This window comes from Cricetulus griseus, chromosome 4 (genome assembly GCF_003668045.3).
Source record: "Cricetulus griseus strain 17A/GY chromosome 4, alternate assembly CriGri-PICRH-1.0, whole genome shotgun sequence".
Taxonomy (NCBI): domain Eukaryota; kingdom Metazoa; phylum Chordata; class Mammalia; order Rodentia; family Cricetidae; genus Cricetulus; species Cricetulus griseus.
The window spans coordinates 114,448,018-114,467,075 of NC_048597.1; the positions used below are offsets into that span (position 1 = coordinate 114,448,018).

At 46.7% G+C, this 19,058-nt stretch overlaps 1 protein-coding gene across 4 annotated transcripts in view; it reads right to left on the reverse strand.

Moving 5' to 3' along the window:
* Positions 1-11,628: 11,628 nt before the first annotated feature.
* Hip1 (huntingtin interacting protein 1) overlaps positions 11,629-19,058 on the reverse strand; it is a 127,352-nt gene continuing 119,922 nt past the window's right edge. For all 4 annotated transcript variants that reach the window (XM_027416182.2, XM_027416185.2, XM_027416184.2 and 1 more), the window contains 3 exons: positions 18,522-18,583; positions 17,084-17,192; positions 11,629-16,371 (listed from right to left, as the gene is read on the reverse strand). In XM_027416182.2, coding sequence (XP_027271983.1) covers positions 16,319-16,371; positions 17,084-17,192; positions 18,522-18,583 — 224 coding nt within the window. In that variant the 3' untranslated portion in view covers positions 11,629-16,318. The remainder of the gene's footprint in view (positions 16,372-17,083; positions 17,193-18,521; positions 18,584-19,058) is intronic.

Here is a 19,058-nt window from a genome sequence, read left to right on the forward strand (position 1 = left end):
CCCAGGGTACACCGCGCCGCGCGCCGCCGCTTACGTCACCGCCGGACGCGCACGGCGCCGCGCCGGGTGAGAAGGCGAAACGCTGCGGCGTGGCGAGGGAGGGAGGGAGGCGCGAGAGAATGGTTTTTGAAAACCACCGTTTGGGTAGGCGTGGTGGCGCACGCTTCTAGTCCCAGCACCGAGGAGGCAGGGTTAGGAAGGTCTCTGCGAGCTCGAGCCAGCACAGAGACATGGACAAGCTGAGAGGTGGGCAGATCATAGAGTTCGAGGACAGCCAGGGATATATAGATAAGCCCTGCCTCAAAACCAAAAACAAACAAAATCAAAAACAAGGCCGGGCGTTGGTGGTGCACGCCTTTAATCCCAGCACTCGGGAGGCGGAGGCAGGAGGATATCTGTGAGTTCGAGGCCAGCCTGGTCTACAGAGCAAGTTCCAGGATAGGCTCCAAAGCTACACAGAGAAACCCTGTCTCGAAACCCCCCTCCCCCCCAAAAAAAAAAACAAATCAAAAACAACAAAAGAAACTAGAACAAAAGCAGTCCTTCTGACAGCCTGTTTTGACACTTGAGCTGCTTTAGAAATCAAAGCACAGAGCCTGTGGTGTTGGCCCTCACCTGTAATCCTAGCATTTAGGAGGTGAAAGCAGTACTAGGATTGTGAGTTCTAGGCCAACCTGGGCTACTTGAGACCCCCGGACTCAAACAAAACAAAACCCATCAACCAGAGTCTAGCCCAGGCTGCATACCTATATGGGAAAAGTCAATCAGTCCTGGTGTGGAAGTACTCTGTTAATCCCCAGCAATGTCAGACCAGTCTGGACAGCAAGTTCCAGGCCAGCAAGAGCTACACAATGAAACCCTGCCTCAAAATAAGTAAGTCATAAATTTCCTTTTTTATGTGCATGTGTGTTTTGCCTGTATGTATGCTGGGATTACACTAATGAGCCACCACATTTAACATACTCTTTTGTGTATGTACCTGTGTATGCACATATGTGTGTAAGCATGTATGCATGCATATGCACATGTATGGAAGCTAGAGGCTTCAATCACGCTCTATCTTTTTAAAAACTTATCTATTATGTATACAGTGTTCTGCCTGCATGCCAGAAGAGGGCACCAGATCTCATTACAGAGTGACTGTGTGGTTGCTAGGCATTGAACTCATGACCCCTGGAAGAGTGGCCACCACTGCTCTTAACCTCTGACTGAAAGGTTCAGGCATTATGCTGGCCTGCCCCTGTTAGCTGGTGGTCAGCCCAGGGTTCCATGAGAACCAAGTCTGCACACAGGTCCAGAGGACCCCTTTAATCCCTGCCCATTTACACTTCTCTCTCTTCCTCTCTGCTTCTGCTCTTCTCTTCTGTCTCTTTATGCTCTCTCTGCCTCTCTATGGCGACTGGCCATGGCGGTCAGCCATTTACCCTGTTTCTCTTTTCTCTTAGTCTCTCTACTCTGCCGGGCCTAAAATAAACTGGTTAATATGTCTAATATGTCTTTTAGTCTTATGTCTCATATGTCTCTTTTCGTCTTGAATTTTCTAATTTAAGCAAAAATTTAACACTGACCATCTTGTTTTTTTGTTTTTTTCCCTTGAGACAGTGTTTCTCACTGGGCTAACCAATTTGTAGGCTTGCTGGTTAAAAATACCCAAGAGTTTTTTGTGTCTACTAAAGTGCTGGGATTACAGGGACTTGTTGCTGTGCCCACATTTGTTTATTTGTTTGTTTGTTTGTTTTTTCAAGACAGGGTTTCTGTATGTAGCCCTGACTATCCTGGAACTTGCTTTGTAGATCAGGGTGGCCTCTAACTCACAGAAATCTGCCTGCCTCTGCCTCCTGAGTGCTGGGATTAATAGGCGTGCACCACCTCACCCGGCCACTGTGCCCAGGTTTTACAGTGATTCGGACGAACTAAACTTAGGTCATGTGCTTGGACAGCAAATACTGTACCAATGAAACCACCTTCCTTAGTCCACATTTATTTTGTTTTTGGTGGTGGTGGGAATTGAACGCTGTTTCTCCACAATCAAGAGCAAGGTAAAACCAGGCATGGGGAGAGAAGGCTAGATGGACAAGAGAGGAACAAGTGCGGTGGAGGAAGAGGCAGGGGTTAGAGTTCAGAGACAATGCATATTGTTTAGCTTGTTAATAAATACTAGCTGAACTGGCAAATAACAATGACTAAGATGGGCACTAATTATAGTCGAGAGACAGGATGGGCCTCCTTAGTTTCTGAGGTGTCGTCCAATGGGGCTTTATTGTGTAGCTGCCACTAGAGGGGAAGCCCCAGGCTTTTCTGTAAAGGCACAGACAGCCTTACCTTGGTCTTGTGGAATCATTGAAGCACTGTCCAAAGGACACATGACCAAGCTACCTGAGGCTTGTATTTGTCCTTTGAAAATTGTGGATAACAAAATAGCAAAATGGGTCAAATCTGTGCTTGGAACTCAGCCTACTCCTTCAGTTGTCTCACCCTTTCCCCTGCAGACGGGTGGGAGTAGGGGATGAACAGAGAGCTCTCTACCTGACACTGCTTTCCAAGTGCTGCAGTTAAAGGTGTGGGCAACTATGCCCAGCATAAATTTCTTTAAAAGAGTGCAGTTGTGTGATGCCCTTTTGCTACAGACTTGCTGGCTTTCCCCACTTGCCTTGTGTGGTTGCTATGCTTTGTTCAGCCTCCTTCCACCCAGGGTTTCCTGGGGCAGCTGAAGGGAGCAGGCTGAGGCAGAGGAACCCATGGCACCATGGCTTTCTTCAGGCCTCGTTTACTTTGAGTGGGCAGATTTGCTTTTGAAATTCTTCAAGATTTTCGTTTTGTTTTGTGTTTTTTTGTTTTTGTTTTTGTTTTTGTTTTTCGAGACAGAGTTTCTCTGTGGCTTTGGAGGCTGTCCTGGAACTAGCTCTTGTAGACCAGGCTGGTCTCGAACTCACAGAGATCCACCTGCCTCTGCCTCCCGAGTACTGGAACTAAGGCATGTGCCACCACTGCCTGCTCAGGATTTTTTTAAATGTTAGTTTTATTTATTTTGTGTCTGGGTGTTTTGCATGCCTGTATGTGTATACCTGGTGCCAGAGGGCATTGGATCTCCTAGAACTGGAGCTATGGATGGTTGTGGATTGCCTGCCATGTGGATGCTGGGAATCACAACTGGGCCCTCTGTAAGAACAGGTGCTCTTAACTGCTGAGATGTCCCCATTTTTAGGGGTTTACTTGTTGGTTGGTTGTTTTTTGTTTTTTTGAGACAGAGTTTTTCTGTGTAATAGTCTGGCTGTCATAGAACTCATCTGTAGACCAGGCTGGCTTCAAACTCAAGAGATCTGCCTCCTGAGTGCTGGGACTAAAGGCTTGCACCACCACTGCCTTTACTCCCAGTTTTTAATTTTTTTGAGATGGGGTCTAGTGTAGCTCAGGCTAGCTTCACTGTGTAGCTGAGGTTACCCTAAATTTCTGATCTTCTGCTTCTACCTCCAAAGTACTGGGGTCCCAAGTACGCAGGCCACCACACCTCAATTCCAGTTTGGTTTTATCTTTTGGGGACAAGCATCAAACACACTTACAACTTTTTGTCACATAGAGAGGTTTGAAAGGTGCAGCGATGGCTGCTCCTGTGTCCTCCAGCCTCCTGTTCTGAGCCATTAGCTACTCCAACACAGAGAGGGCACGGCTTAGCACACAGGGCATTCTTCTCTCCTCCGTTTTCCCCACAGCACATTGCTTTATAGCAATTCTTCATTTCTACCCAGAAGTCTTTGCTGCGTATATCCTTGGCTAAATTCCTCATCCTGTGCTAGCATGACAGCCTGTGGCCCATTGTGCATGGGAAAATTCACTTCCTCCTTCCTTCCGTGTGTGTGTGTGTGTGTGTGTGTGTGTGTGTGTGTGTGTGTGTGTGTATACTTGATCATGTGTGTACATATGTGTCAAGGACAAGCCCTCCTCACACAGTAGTGGTGGCTATGATAGCCTTCAATTCTGATGTCTCCTCTGGCTTATATAAAAGGTAAACTTGGTTGGCTATGCGCTTACACCGAGGTAGACGAGTCAGATTCCTGTTGTCTGAAGTTTGAAGATGAAATTCCTATCCATTGGCTAGTCTGTAGTGATACACATTTATAATCCCAACACTTGAGGGATGGAGGCTAGGAGTATCAGAAGTTCAAGGTCAACCTCGATTACATAGTTGAGTTTGAGGCCAGCCTTCCATACAGGAACAGGAGGACCCTGTCTGAAAACCCCAATGTGAGGAAGAAACAAAGACATTCTCAGATAAACAAGCCAAGGAAATGTTTTGATAGTATAACAAGCCTCAGAAACTGCTTTTGCTACAAAGCACTGACTCCTCTTCAGGCCACAACTAAAAGTAGGCAAGGACAGTACGATAGATGGCTCAGCAGTACTCAGTAGGCCTGTGACCCGTGACCTGAGTTCAATCCCATATGAAGGAAGCAATGACCAACTCCTGAAAGTTGCCTTCTGACTTCCACATTGGTGCTGTGGCACTCAAGTGACTTCAGTCATACACATATGACACACAAATAAGTATGGTTTTTTGTTTTGTTTTGTTTTAAATAGAAGCAGGCAGCAAGGGTGGTGGCATATGTCTTTAATCCTAGCACTTGGGAGGCAGAGACAGGAGGATCTCTGTAGTTGAGGTCAGGACAGCCAGGGCTACATAGAGAAACTCTGTCTTGAAACACCAAAAAAAAAAAAAAAAAAAAAAAAAAAAAGGCTGAAAATTGGATATCCCTGCCTTCATTTTGTATCTGTTTCCCTTCCTTCCAGCTGCTACCTAACATCTGCACGTAGCTTGTCAATCACTGAAGGTGATATCTGTATTACTCCTCTTCAAGGCTGAACTGAGGCATCTGTCAGCTTTTTACAGTGTCCCAGATCCCTGAAAGATGCCTAAAGGTCACCAGTTAGTCTAAACTTGGAACCACCTTGGACTCCAGGCAGCTGAGCTTCCAAGGCTCACAACCAGGAGTCACTGGTTCACCACAGAGAGGTGGCTCCTAGAGCAGGTGCAGTCCCCTCCTGAGAACCTGCTTGTCTCCTCAAGCATTAAGGACTTTTTTCAGGCCACTTGGCAGAAGCAGAACTCAAAGATTAACTGGACCCTGCCCTGCTTAATTATACATAGCTCTCTACCCTTGGCCCCTCTAAAACCTAAAGCTCAATCCTCACACATGAACTAGGTGGTCACTAGATGCTTATCTGTCCCCCTTTTGAACATATAGTGAAAAATAAATAAATTTGTTTGTTTATTATTATACAGGCACACATTCAGGGTTTTCTTGTAGACCTGGCTGTCTTGGGACTCACTCTGTAGACCAGGCTGGCCTCAGAGATCTGCCTGCCTCTGCCTCCCAAATGCAGGGATTAAAGGCATATGCCACCACAGACAAGTATATTTTTTTAAGATTTTATTTATTTATTTATTATGTATATAGCTGTCTGCCTGCATGCCAACAGAAGGCACTAGATCTCGTTCAAGGTGGTTGTGAGCCACCATGTGGGTTGCTGGGAATTGAACTCAGGACCTCTGGAAGAACAATCACTGCTCTTAACCGATGAGCCATTTCTCCAGCCCTATTTTTTTTTAAAGATTTATTTATTGCTGGGCCTTGGTGGCGCACGCCTTTAATCCCAGCACTCGGGAGGCAGAGGCAGGCGGATCTCTGTGAGTTCATGATCAGCCTGGTCTACAAGAGCTAGTTCCAGGACAGCCTCCAAAATCACAGAGAAACTCTGTCTCGGGGAAAAAAAAATTATTTATTTATTATGTAGACAGTGTTCCGCCTGCATGTGTGCTTGAAGGCCAGCAGAGGGCACCAGATCTCATTATAGATGGTTGTGAGCCACCATGTGGTTGTTGGGAATTGAACTCAGGACCTCTGGAAGAACAGTCAGTGCTCTTAACCTCTGAGCCATCTCTCCAGTCCCCCACCCCACTTTTTTCTTTCTTTCTTTTTTTTTTTTCTTTCTTTCTTTTTTTTCAAGACAGGGTTTCTCTCTGGCTTTGGAGCCTGTCTTGGAACTAGCTCTTGTAGACCAGGCTGGTCTCAAACTCACAGAGATCCACCTGCCTCTGCCTCCCGAGTGCTGAGATTAAAGGTGTGTGCCACCACTGTCCAGCTCTTATTATTCATTTTTTAAGGTGGGGCCTCACTCTATTGCCCTGGCTGACCTGGATCTCATGGACATTGTCCTGCTTCTGTCTGCCAACTGCTGGAATCACAGGTGTGCACCATGTGTCTAAGTTCCAATTTAAATCCGAGAGGTAGTCTTAACAAAGCAGCCATGGTCAAGTGTGGTTCATCATTATCTTCAGTCTCCCTGTCATCTGACAAGCTGCCAGGACTGTGAGTTCTCTTCCAGGGAGATCAGAACTAGTCTTCCCTGCTACCTCCTAAACTAGGCTGGGATTCCTCAGGGTGCAGACGCCTTCCTGGCTGTGGCATTACAAGTTAAAGCTGCCATGTCCAGCACTCTCCCCTCTTCCACAGTAATGATATGGATTTGATGAGTCTTTTCCCTATGTATGCATTTCAGATTTAAGTGTTTTGCTTGCAAGTATGTATATGCACCACCACATACATGCCTGGTGCCCTCAGGGGTCAGAGGAGGGCATTGGAGCTCCTGGGACTGGAGTTACAGATGGTTGTGAGCCATGCTGGAAACTGAACCCAGGTCCTCTGAAAGAGCAGCCAGTGCTCATCAACACTGAACCATCTCTTCAGGCCCCTGATTTGTCTTTTAGCATTTACCTGTTCCTGCAAAACATGGACACTCCATGTTTGCTATTTAGTTTTATTCCTAGCACTTTACAATGCTAGGGACAGTTGACAGTCCTTTTATTTTCTATTGTTATTATTATTTTTTACCTCTTCATTTTTTTCAGTGTAGTGTTTTTTTTTTTTTTTTTTTTTTTTTTTTTTTTTGGTTTTTCGAGACAGGGTTTCTCTGTGTAACTTGGGAGCCTATCCTGGCATTCGCTCTGGAGACCAGGCTGGCCTAGAACTCACAGAGATCCACCTGTCTCTGCCTCCCGAGTGCTGGGATTAAAGGCATGTTCCACCAACGCCCGGCAGTATAGTGCATTTTTAAAGGTTTATTACTTTACACATAAGTGGGTTTTTTGCCTGCATGTATGTATGTGCACACACACATGTCTGGTACTCTTGAAGGTCAGGAGTGTTAGGATTCAGGCATTATGCTGGCCTGCCCCCTGTCAATTGGCAGGATGCACTGAGGCAGTACCCTGGCCAGCCCAGGGTCCTATGGCTGCTATATCACTACACAGTCTGCACCCAGATGCAAAGGCTCCTTCCTTTCTTTCTTTTTAGTGTTTTTTTTTTTTTTTTTTTTTTTTTTTTTTTGAGACAGGATTTCCCTGTGGCTTTGGAGGCTGTCCTGGAACTAGCTCTTGTAGACCAGGTTGGTCTCGAACTCACAGAGATCCACCTGCCCCCCCCCCCCCCCAGTGCTTGGATTAAAGGCGTGCACCACTGTGGCCCTGCTGCAAAGGTTTCTTTAAGAGGCAAACTGTACCCACTTCCCCTCTCCCTCTGCCATCTGAGAAGGCAGACAGATCTCTCTTTTCTGTCTTACTCTCTTTCCTCTCTCTCTCTGCCTTCCCCTACTCCCTTCCCTTCCCAATAAAACTTCCTTCCCATGTAAGTTCTGCCTGATGGCGTGTTTGTTCCATGCCATGGGATCCCCCATGGTCCCACCTCCAGTCGTATTATATCAAGGAGCGGGCCTCAAATCCCTTGGGACTGAGGTTACAGACAACTGGTTGGGAGCTGCCATGTGGGTGCTGGGAATCTAACCTGCAAGAACAACCACATGCTCTTAATGACTTTAAATTATTTTTTGAGACAAGGTCTTACTGTATATAAGAACACTGCCTGTCCTGAAACTTGCTATGTAGGCAAGTCTGACCTCGAGCTCACAGAGATCCTCCTGTCTCTGCAGCTGAGCGCTGAGAATAAAGGTGTGTGCCACCATGTCCAGCATGAGCAACATCTTAAAAAATAACAACTTTTATTTATTCATAATGTATATGAGCATTTTGCCTGCAAGCATGTGTATGTATCATATGTGTGTCTGGTACCCCTGGAGGCCAAAAGAGGGTGTCAGATCTCCTGGAACTGGAACCAAACCTAGGTCTTCTACAAGAGTAACAACTGCTCTTAGTGGAGGAGGCATTTTTTCCAGGCCCAAATGTCTATGTTTTGAAGTAAAGACAAAAGGCGCAAAGGAAATTATGGGCTAAGATACTTGGGCTAGAGCATATCCTATAGTAGTTTTTTTGTTTGTTTAGTGGGGCTGCGCAGGGGTAGTTGAGACAGTGTTTCTCTACATAGGCTGTCCTGGAACAATGTAAAACAGGGTGGCCTCAAACTTACAGGGAACTCTTTCTGCCTCTGAGTACTGGGATTAAAGGCATTTGCCATCAGGACTCCTGTAGTGGTTTTATTTTATTTTTCAGATGGCCTTACTATTTAGCCCAGGTTGGCCTTGAACTTCAGAACCTCCTGTCTCAGACTCCACAGTGCTAAGATTATAGGCCTTACCACCACGCCTACGTGGTTTCTTGTTTTTTGTTTTGTTTTTGTCTTTGCTTGCTCTCTCCTAAAAAAGATTTATTTTTTTAGGGTGTGTGTGTGTGTGTGTGTGTGTGTGTGTGTGTGTGTGTAGATACATGCATTTGAGTGCAAGTGCCTGAAAACATCCAAAAGTGGGTGTCCAATTCCTTGGATATGGAGTTGTGGGAGGTTGTGAGCCTCCTGACTGGGTGCTGGGAACCAAATTTAGGTCTTCTGCAATGGGAAATAGTTATGCCACCCAGTCTCTCCCCCGTTTTTGAGACAGGGTCTCATCTAGCCTCGGCTGGTCTCAAACTCTGTATGTGGCTGAAGCTGCCCTTTAATTCCTGACCCTACCACCTCTTCCAAGTGCTGGGATCATAAGCATGTGCCACCACTCCCAGTTCAAACCTCTCTCCTCCCTGACAGATTCCAGGTATCCCAGGCATCCTTGAACTTCCGTTCTTACAGTCTCCATCTCCTTAGTGCTGGGATTAAAGGTGGGCACCAGTACCAGGGCTTTAAATCTGCCTTTTTATTGAGATGTGTTCCTTACAAAACCCAGGCACACATCTCTTGCCATCCGTCAAGGCATCTATGTGGACTGTTGCTGACCACCCGCCGCCAAACTTGGACGACAGTAGGGACTTACCAGACCACATCAAGACCAGGCGGGTCCACATGGACCGTGGCCCGGCCACGGTTACGGGCCTTGGGGCTGGGAATTGTGCCAGCCGCCCCGGGCCAGGGGAGCCCGGAGCTCTAAGCAAGCATGAATGTACAAGGAGGGAGAGACCTCATGGTCCCAACATGCACCGCGTGCCTCCTACGTCACTACAGGGCCACTCCTGCGAGAGAAGCGCCAAAGGCTTTCGGTTGCCAGGTAACAAGGCAGCAGCTCTCAATCAACTGCCAGCTTTTGGCTGAACGCGGGAAAAGGAGATGCAGGCGATGAGTCTTAGGAGTAGTTTTTTCTTTTATTCATTTTCTTTTCGTTTCCTTCCTCTTCCTTTCCCTTCCCCTAAAGTCCTCTTTCTCTCATTCCACATCCTTTCTCCTTCCTGTCCTTTTCCCATCCCCTTTCCTATACCCTTCAGCTAGGCTTACGGGCCAATGAAACAGTAAAAGTAGGAAGCCAGCCAGTGTGTACCCCTCCATCTTCCACAGCGAATGTTTCTTGCTGCTGCTGAAGTTTTGGACATCAGACCCTAGCTTCTCCAGACTGACTGTGACTGGATCATCTGTTCCTCTTATGATTTTTATTAAAAATATTTACTATGTACAACATTCTGCCTGCATGTGTCTCTGCACACCAGAAGAGGGCACCAGATCTTGTTACAGATGGCTGTGAGCCACCATGTGGTGGCTGGGAATGGAACTCAGGACCTCTGGAAGAGCAGCCAATGCTCTTAACCTCTGCACCATCTCTCCAGCCCTCCTATTTTTAGTAAGTACAAAGCAATGCTTTTTTAAAGTGGTTTTTGAAACAGCTTCATGTAGCCCAGGCTGGCCTTGAACTCCCCATGTAGCAAAGATAATGTTGAACTTCTGATTTTCGTGCCTCTATCTCCTAAGGGCTGGGGTTGCAGCCATATACCACCGGCCTAGTTTTATGAAATGCCAAGAAGCCTGTGGCGTTGAGCATGTTAGGAGAGCATTCTTTCAACCATGCTATACCCACTTTCTGTGTAGTCCAAACTGCTTTCAAATGGGTAATCCTCCTGCCTGTTCCCAATGCTAGGATTACAGGTGCACAGTACTATACCTCTCCTCCCTCACCACCCCCATCTTTTGCAGTGCTGCAGATAGAACCCATAGGTAAGCACTCTGCCTTTGAGCCACCCCTCTCCCCCAGCTTACAAACTGGGGAGGGGGAGGCTGAATAAAAATAGCCCCAGTAGGCCCACAGGGAGTGGAACTATTAGGTGTGACCTTGTTGGAGGAAGTGTGCCACTAGGCTTTGAGGTCTCAGAAGTTCAAGCCTGACCATGCTTTCTGCTGCCTGCAGATCCAGATGTAGAACTACCAGCTAACTTTCCAGCATCGTATCTGCCTGCATACCACTGTACCTGTCTTGATAATGGACTAAACCTCTGAAGTATAAGCCAGCCCTAATTAAATGTTTTCCTTCATAAGAGTCGCCACGCAGAGACAGGTGGATCTCTATGAGTTCAAGGACAGCCTGGTCTACACAGAGAAACCCTGTCTCAAAAGAAAAACAAAAATGTTGCTATAGTCATGGTGTCACTTCACAGCAATAGAAACCCCAAGGCACAAACCAGTGTATTTTGTAACTAAGTGTACTTTTTACATTTATGTATATGCTTTTCTGTGCACACACCAGGCATGTGCAGGTAGCTGGAGAAGCTAGAAGAGAGGGTGCAATCTCTTGGAGCTGAACTTACAGGCAGTTGTGAGCAACCTGATGTGGGTGCTGGGAACTGAGCAGTGCGTGCTCTTCAATGCTGAGCCACCCCCCCACACACACACACACCTTTTCAAGACAGGGTTTCTCTATGTAACCCTGGCTGTCCTGGCACTCACTTTGCAGACCAGGCTGGCTTCAAACTCAGAGATCCACCTGTGCCTCCCAAGTACTGGAATCAAAGGCCTGCACCACCACCACTGCCCAGCTCTTTTTTATATTTTTTTAAAAAATACTTATTAAAAAGAAAGCTTGATTAAAAAAAAAAAAAAAGGAATGCAAGTTGGGTGTGGTGGTACATGCCTTTAGTCCTGACACTCAACGAAGACAGAGGCAGGTGGGTCTCCAAGTTCAAGGCCAGGCTGGTCTACAGGGCAAGTTCCTGGACAGCCAGAACTGCACACAGAAACCCTGCCTTGAAAAGCAGAAACAACAAAAATCTGTGTATTTTATGGGTATGTGTGTGTCTGAGTACATGTAAGAGCCTGGGTATGTAAGAGTCTGAGGAGGCCAAAGATAGTGTTGGATACCCTGGAACTGGAGTTACAGTGGTTGTGAACTGCCATGTGAATCCCATGTATTTCAGAACACAGAAACAAGACAGTGGAGCCCAATCCTCAAGGCCACTCTATTGGCCCTTTGTCATCACTGTTCTCCATGGCCAGGCTGACATATTTATTGGAAAAGTTGAAAACACAGATGTAATGCATTATACAAAGAAAGGTCTTCATTCCATAATAAAAGTACTGTTGGGAGAAACAAGAGCCGGTGGCACCTGCCCTGGGAAGGTAGGCACGAAGTGAAAAGTGAGATTCACTTATAGGGACTATTCTAATGGAAAACTGCGAAAAAGGTTAAAAACAGAAGGGGGGCATAAACAAACAAAGACCAACCCCATCCCTGAACATTTGAGAGTCTGTTATAAGCTTGAGACATTAGGTTATCACCAAGATTTAATGGGGTTCCTCGGTTTGTCCCTAGAATGCTAATCAGTTTAACTTAGGGTCTTCAAACCTGAGGTAGTTGAGGGTCACCTGAAAACATGTCTGGAAGGATCTATATGCTCAGAACTGGATCCAGTCACATCTAATCAACCACTTCTGGCTTTGGCTCCTAGGAGAGGACAGTCCAGTGTTTGGGCTGGACTCGAGGGACAAGGGTGGTAAGTGGCTGTTCTGGATTTCTGCTGATGGCTGCCAAGTGCTTCGGTGAGTTTCCAATCTGACAGTGTGGTCTCTGAGAACCCGAGAGGTGGAGAGAGGGCAAAGCCACTCTATTTGGAAGGCCAAGATGGAGGATCCAAGATAGTGGAGAGAGGGCAAAGCTGCTCCAGTTGGAAGGTCAATGTGGAGACTCCAACAACAGGAGAGTGGGCAAAGCTCATTCTGGTGGGAGGATGATCCAAGAAGGCAAGGCCACTCTTATTGGCAGGTCGGTGTTGGACCCAAAGACTTGCTTTTCTAGCAAAGTTCCCAGAGATATGGAAAGGCAATAGAGAGTAGCACATTTGCCGGGTATGAAAAGTTAGGGTTAAATTGGGTAGTGGCAGCCCACACCTTTAGTCCCAGAAGTTAGGAGGCAGGCAGATCTCTGTGAGTTCAAGGACAGCCAGGTATGCACAGAGAAACCCTGTCTTGAATCACCCCAACACCCCCCCCCCCAAAAAAAAAGAAATTAGGGTTAAATGATGCTGGAGACCTTTCTACAACCAAGCCACTAAGCAAGAAGTAGAAGCTTCCCCCAGACACAAGATGAGAACTGATTCCTTCTAAGATGAGAGAGGTCATAGCAGACTAATGTGACCAGAATGATAATTACTTGTAACCTCAAGTTACCTAGTATTAAGCCTGATGTCTGACTCATCAGCTACACCCATTGTGGGACAGGACTTTGGTTCTCCCAGTTACAGGGTTAAGGGCCCATATACATGTCAGATTCTAGGAACAGTGCTGTGGGCAGTACAGTCAATGAGCCATTGAAGTTATAGTCTTAATTTAATTTTTGGCTTTTTTGAGATAAGGTCTCAGTATATAGACCAGGCTAGACCTGAACCCATGATCCCCCTGCCTCAGAATGCCAAGTGCTGGGATTGTAGGCATGTGCTGACAAGCCTGTTACAGTCATTTAAATTCTTTGCTCAATTATGAACTTTACATAACACATACCCTTAATCTCGAGGTACTAGAAAGCTGCAATACCAAGTTAAATATGAGAATGCACCTGGATCCAAGTGTCTTTTTCACCCCACCTAAGCCATTATTTTGCCAGTTTTCTGTCTTGAAAACATATTTTTGAGTTATTTTTACTCAGATGTACATGCATGCATGCATCTGTATGAGTGCATGCCACTGGTAGAGGGTGTCAGACCCCTTGGAGCTGGAGTTAAAGGTGGTTGTGAGCCACATGGTGTGGGGTCCTCTGTGAGAAGGACACACTCTTAACTGCTGAGCTATCTCTCTGGACCACCAGCTCCCTGTCCCGAGGATCTGTTGACACTCATGCAGCAGACCTCAGTCTAAGGAGCCCCAGGAAGGGTTTAAAAAGCTGTGAAGTTCCTTTTGAGCTCTAAGAATTTTCAGATTCTGGTTTGTCCAGCCACCGGGTTAAAGACTAATGTTTAGGTAGCAGCAGTGCCAACAGATTACAGTGTAGGCTAAGTGAGACGGCTCACACCTTTAACCCCAACACTTGGGAGGCAGAGGAAAGGAGATCTCTGTGAGTTCAAGGACAATGAGGTATCCCTATCTGGTTTCAGGTCAGCCAGGGCTATATAGTAAGACCCTGTCTTCAGAAACAGTTATATATAAGCCGGGTGGTAGAGGCACACATCTTTAATCCCAGCATTTAGGAGGCAGAGGCCAGCCTGGTCTACAGGGCAAGTTCCAGAACAGTGAAAGCCCATCTCAAAAACACAAAAAGTTATAGTCTATAACACACACATATATAATCTAATTACACTTAGTGTTTTGTGAGAAAAGTATGTAGCACAGGTTGCCTTTAAATTCAGGATCTTCCTGCCTCAGCCTCCCGAACGCCAAGATTACAGGTATGCATTACCAAACCTGGCTAGAGAAAGGCAGTTTCTGACTTGAGTTACACACTAAAAAGTTCTGATACAACACTGAGCAGGTAGGAACCTTGTGCTGTTGACCTACCTTGTGCTGGGGCTCTTGACTGTTTTGCTACTCAGGAAGAGATTAATAGAATTTGAAAAATGACTGGCTTTTCAGACAGATGTGTTATTCATTCAGAGAGCCCTGCTCTATTGCTGTGCATTTGATATCCTCCTGCTGGGACAGAGGAGTGTGAATGGGTAAACGCTAGAAGCAAAGACAAACTATGTTTAATAGACAACCTTGGAAAAGCTGACCTCAGGTGAGCACATGGATTGGCCTGATTGGCACAAATGAGCCAGCAATGCCACACACTGTTCTGGTCCTTGGACTCAAGAAGTGCTAAGCAGAGAAACATTCTCCTGGCACTAGAATGGGCCGTTTCTACTACAGGAACCTCCTTTAGCCCAATGTAGAGGTCATATGTCTCAGCAGACATCTGGGTTGCTGGGAGGTTTTGGAGTGCCAGCTTAGAAGATACTGGGGGACAGAGTGGGAGGGGTGGAGCAGGAAGAAGAAGGGGGTTGATTCACAGTGATCAAACATTAATTAGTCTCACAGCCCATCACCCAGCAAAGCCGAGACATGCCCCACTGGGGACAGATTCAAGGAAGTGCTTGCTGGCTGCCACCTAAGAGTTACAGATAAAGGAGGAAGACACCATCTACCTGCCCCATCCTAAAGATCACAAGGTCACTTAATTCAGCGGTACATTTGAGAGTGGCAAAGTGCTGTCCGGCTGCTTGTATCTAGGCAGGATGCCTTCTGTCCCCATCCTGTTGTCGTGGGAGCAAGAGCGGGTAGTGATGGGATGGTGTCATAGCCAGTGGCCCCCTTTCTCCTTTTCCCTGCTCTGCAATGCGTCAAGGAACCTGCCTGCTTTGGACTCCAAGCCCAGAAATGACCAGCGATGGCTCTTTAGTCTTATCTGTGGCCTGTGAAGACTGATGGCAGAGGGCAAGCCTTACCAGACACCCTCAGCTCCAAGCATCTCTGGGGCAGATGTTGCATGAAGATTGTTAGTAATAAATATGAAGAGTCCTACCCCGAGCCGAGTTCTCTTCCTGATGGAAGCAAGTGGGTCTGTTGAACAAGTGGCACAGGCAACCATCTTTTTCTGGTTCAGTAGGATGCAGAAGCAGGTGGTTAGAACAGGAACCACTTCCAGGTCCTTTATGTTTGTCCCTCCTAGGGCCTTGCCTAGGTTTGACAGAAGGTGGCCCACGTGACATGACACAGGAAGTTTGTTCTGGGGATGTAGTGTTGCTGTTCACATCAGCCCCATTCCAGCATGTGATGGGGTGGTAAACCTGGTCACATGAGCTCTTAAGAAAAATGTCCCCTGAACAGCTGGGCCCCTGGCATCTTGGCTTGTGAAGGTGGACAGAGGCCTCGGGATGGCACCCAGGGTCAGAAAATAAAGGCACTAGCTCTGCTTCAGACTTCAGAGGAGAGCTGTCACCCTGGGGGAGCAGACTTGGCTGACAGAAGAGCTGAGCTGGAGCACCAAGGCGTAGCCTGAGCCGCACCATGGTGTGTGTTGGGGTTTCCTCTCAGAAGGCTCAGAGCTCAGGGTGGGGTAGGGGTTGGAACCCTTTTTGGGAAAGTTGGCTGTGTGAAACCTTCAAAATATAAAACCAAAAGACCCAAATAACTACCCAATAATAAGCAGGAGGGGATCCATGGAAATGCCAAAAGTGTAGTGTGGAGGGAGAGCCATTGCTTTGGCATGCTCCGTCAGACCATTCGTTCCCAGTCTGACTGGATTCAGATGGCAGTCTGGTTTGGAATCCAGCGGAGTTCAGATGCTCAAAGTTTGTGCAAATGACAAAATGCAAAAGACTATGGAAAGGGGAAAAGAACAGGTGTAAGATGTCCCCTCTCCAAGCTCCCAATGACAAGGAGCCTCTCTAGGAAGGATGTGACTAGTGAGGACGTGGATATTAGGCAAGATAGGTTGGCCATGTCGCTGTTTTTCTGTGGACCTGAGCTTGCTCATGGCCAACCCTGGCCTGCCTGTACATCAGGGACATAAGGGAAGAATTCATCATGCATTCACACAGAGGTGGTGTCATGACAGGCATGATGGGCTTCAGCGTTTGTCAATAGAGAGGTCTGCAGGGACCTTGGTATGCCATGGTGGGGAGCGTCACAAACAGAAGGGTAACAGGGGTGTTGGCTTGGCTCTACTCTTTTTCAGGGATTGCTTCTTGAGCAGTAGGAGGTGATGCTTCTGTCCCTAAAAACAAAAACAACAAAACATTTCACACAGAACCTCATGCATACATGAACTCTTCATGCCAGGTTATCGCCACGTGAGACTCTCAAGTTCATTACTGCCATACTTTAAAAAAAAGAACCCTTTAAAAAATGTGAGCGTGTGTGTGTGTGTGCCTGCGTGTGTGCGTGTGTGCGTGTGTCCATCCATCCGTCCGTCCAGGATGGTGGTGGTGATTCAGTGTTAAGAGCACTGCCTGTTCTTCAGAGGACCCAAATTTGAGCTATAGAACCTACATTACAGCTCACAACTGTGTCTACACCCAGAAAATAAAAATAAATCTTAAAAAAAAAAGAAAAGAAAACAACAAAAGCAAAGTTAGCAACCTGGCTGGGCACTGTAGTGACTAAGATACAAGTTCATTGGTCAATGTGGAGGTTTTGTATAATACTCAGTTTTTTGTTTGTTTTTGGCCAGGTAGCCTATGGTTACTCCAAATCCTGAATCTTCCTGCTTCTGTCTCCCAAGTGTTAGGTTTGCAGGTATGCACCACCCAGGTTAATGCTGAAGCTTGGAAGCTTTGAAATTCTCTATGATATGTCCATCTTCAGGTTTAAAGGAGGGTGAGAAGGGAGAGGAGGAGGAGGAAGCGACAGTCCAGAGGGACCCATTCTGTTAAGGAAAGGCCCATCTCTTCTGCAGCACCAGCAGTAAGTACCCAAGGCAGGCTCACCTTCTTCCCAGCCTTCAGCAACACCAGCCAGCTCGTAGTGTTTCTTACGAAGCTCTCCTAGTTTTTGACGCTCCTTCTGCAGGTCATTTTCCAGCTCCAGCACCCTGACCTGTGGGAAAATGGTGTGAGACAGTCTACCATTGGTTTAATTTAGTTTAAGAATCTTAGCCTTTGGGGCTGGAGAGGGGGTCAGGGGTTAAGGGCACTGACTGTTCTTCCAGAGGTCCTGAGTTCAATTCCCGGCAACCACATGGTGGCTCACAACCATCTGTTATGAGATCTGGTGCCCTCTTCTTGTCTGCATGCCCTCTTCCATGCAGATATACATGGAAGCAGAATGTTGTATACATAATAAATAAATAAAATCTTTAAAAAAAAAAAAGAATCTTAGCCTTCTGAATAGTCTACCAGTGAGCTATGCTTCCACCTCTCCTCTGAGTCTCTCAGTCCCTGAAATAGTAGGGATTAGATCCAGAGCCTCATGTATGATAGCAAGTACGCTACCACTGAGCCACACCCCAGCCCCTCACTGGGAGATTCTAGGCAGGTGTTATGAGACCAAGTGCCACCAGCCCTTGTCACACACCTTGGGCTACTCCCTGGTGTCTCTGTGTCTCATATTCCTTCTTCCATCACATCCATGCTATTTCCACATCTTACTCAAATCCACTTGATTGACTGAGCTATCTTCCCAGCCTGAAATGAGCCTGTTAAGGTTCAGCCCAGCTCCTAGTTTAATTCTCTCTCTCTTTTAAAGATTTTATTTTTATTTATTATGTATACAGTCTTCTGCCTGCAGGCCAGCAGACAGCACCAGATCTCATAATGGATGGTTGTGAGCCATCATGTGGTTGCTGGGAATTGAACTCAGGACCTTTGGAACAGCAGTCAGTGCCCTTAACCTCTGAGCCATCTCTCCAGCCCTTTAATTCTCTTTTGAGATAGGGTTACACGTAGCACAGACTGGCCTTCACCTCCCTGGTGCCAGGATTACAGGTGTACAACACAACATTTAGCCTTCTCTCCCCTGTTTTTCCATTTTTAATCATGTGTACCTATGTGGGAGGGGGGCATATGCAAGGGAGTACAGGTGCCCACAGAGCCCAGAAAGTATTGGATCTCCTAGAACTGGAGTTACAGGTTGTTGTGAGCAAAGTCTCTTAACTGCTTTTTTTTTTTTTTTTTTTTTTTTTTTTTTTAAATTAAGAGTCTTACTATGTAGTCCACACTGGCCTTAACTCATGGCAGTCCTCCTGCCTTAGCACCCCAAGTACTGGGACTTTTGCATGCATACCCACAGCTGGCTTCATTTTCCCCTGTGCTACTGTCTTTCTTCCTGGTTTCTCCCGGTGGGGGGGGGGGAACGATACTGATACTTGGGATTGATGTGCAGGGAATGGAGACAGCCTGACCTTAGATGTGGCCATGGTTTTCTTACCTGAGAATCCATCTCCTGGCGCTTAATCTGGGTCAGGGTCATGCTTGAGAAGTCCATACTGTCTGTAAGGGTGGATACAGGAAGATCCAGTCAATCATGTCCACAGCTGTCACTTAACTGTGAGGACAAGGGCAATTCTTTCCCCACTGCAGAGCTTCGCCTGCCCTTTGCCACCATAATGGTTGCAAACTGAACTCTCCCCACAGGCTCTCATTTGGAGCATCTGTTCCCTAGCTGTTGGTGTTATTTTGGGAGGCTGTGGAATGTTTAGAAGGTTGGGCCTGGCTGGCAGAAGTAGGTCCCCAGAAACTTGCCTTTCTTTGTGTGTTTATTAGTGTGTATACAGGAGCATGGCAGGTCTGTACATGTGTTGAGGGTCCCAGTGAGACATGTCACCACTCCCTGGATGAGATGTACAATCACTATGGAAACATGCCTTGGGGTGTGTTTGTGGAGGAGTTTCTAGACTAGGTTAACTAAAGTGGGAAAACCCACCTTAGATGTAGGCAGTAGTATTTATTCCATGTGTTGCGTTCT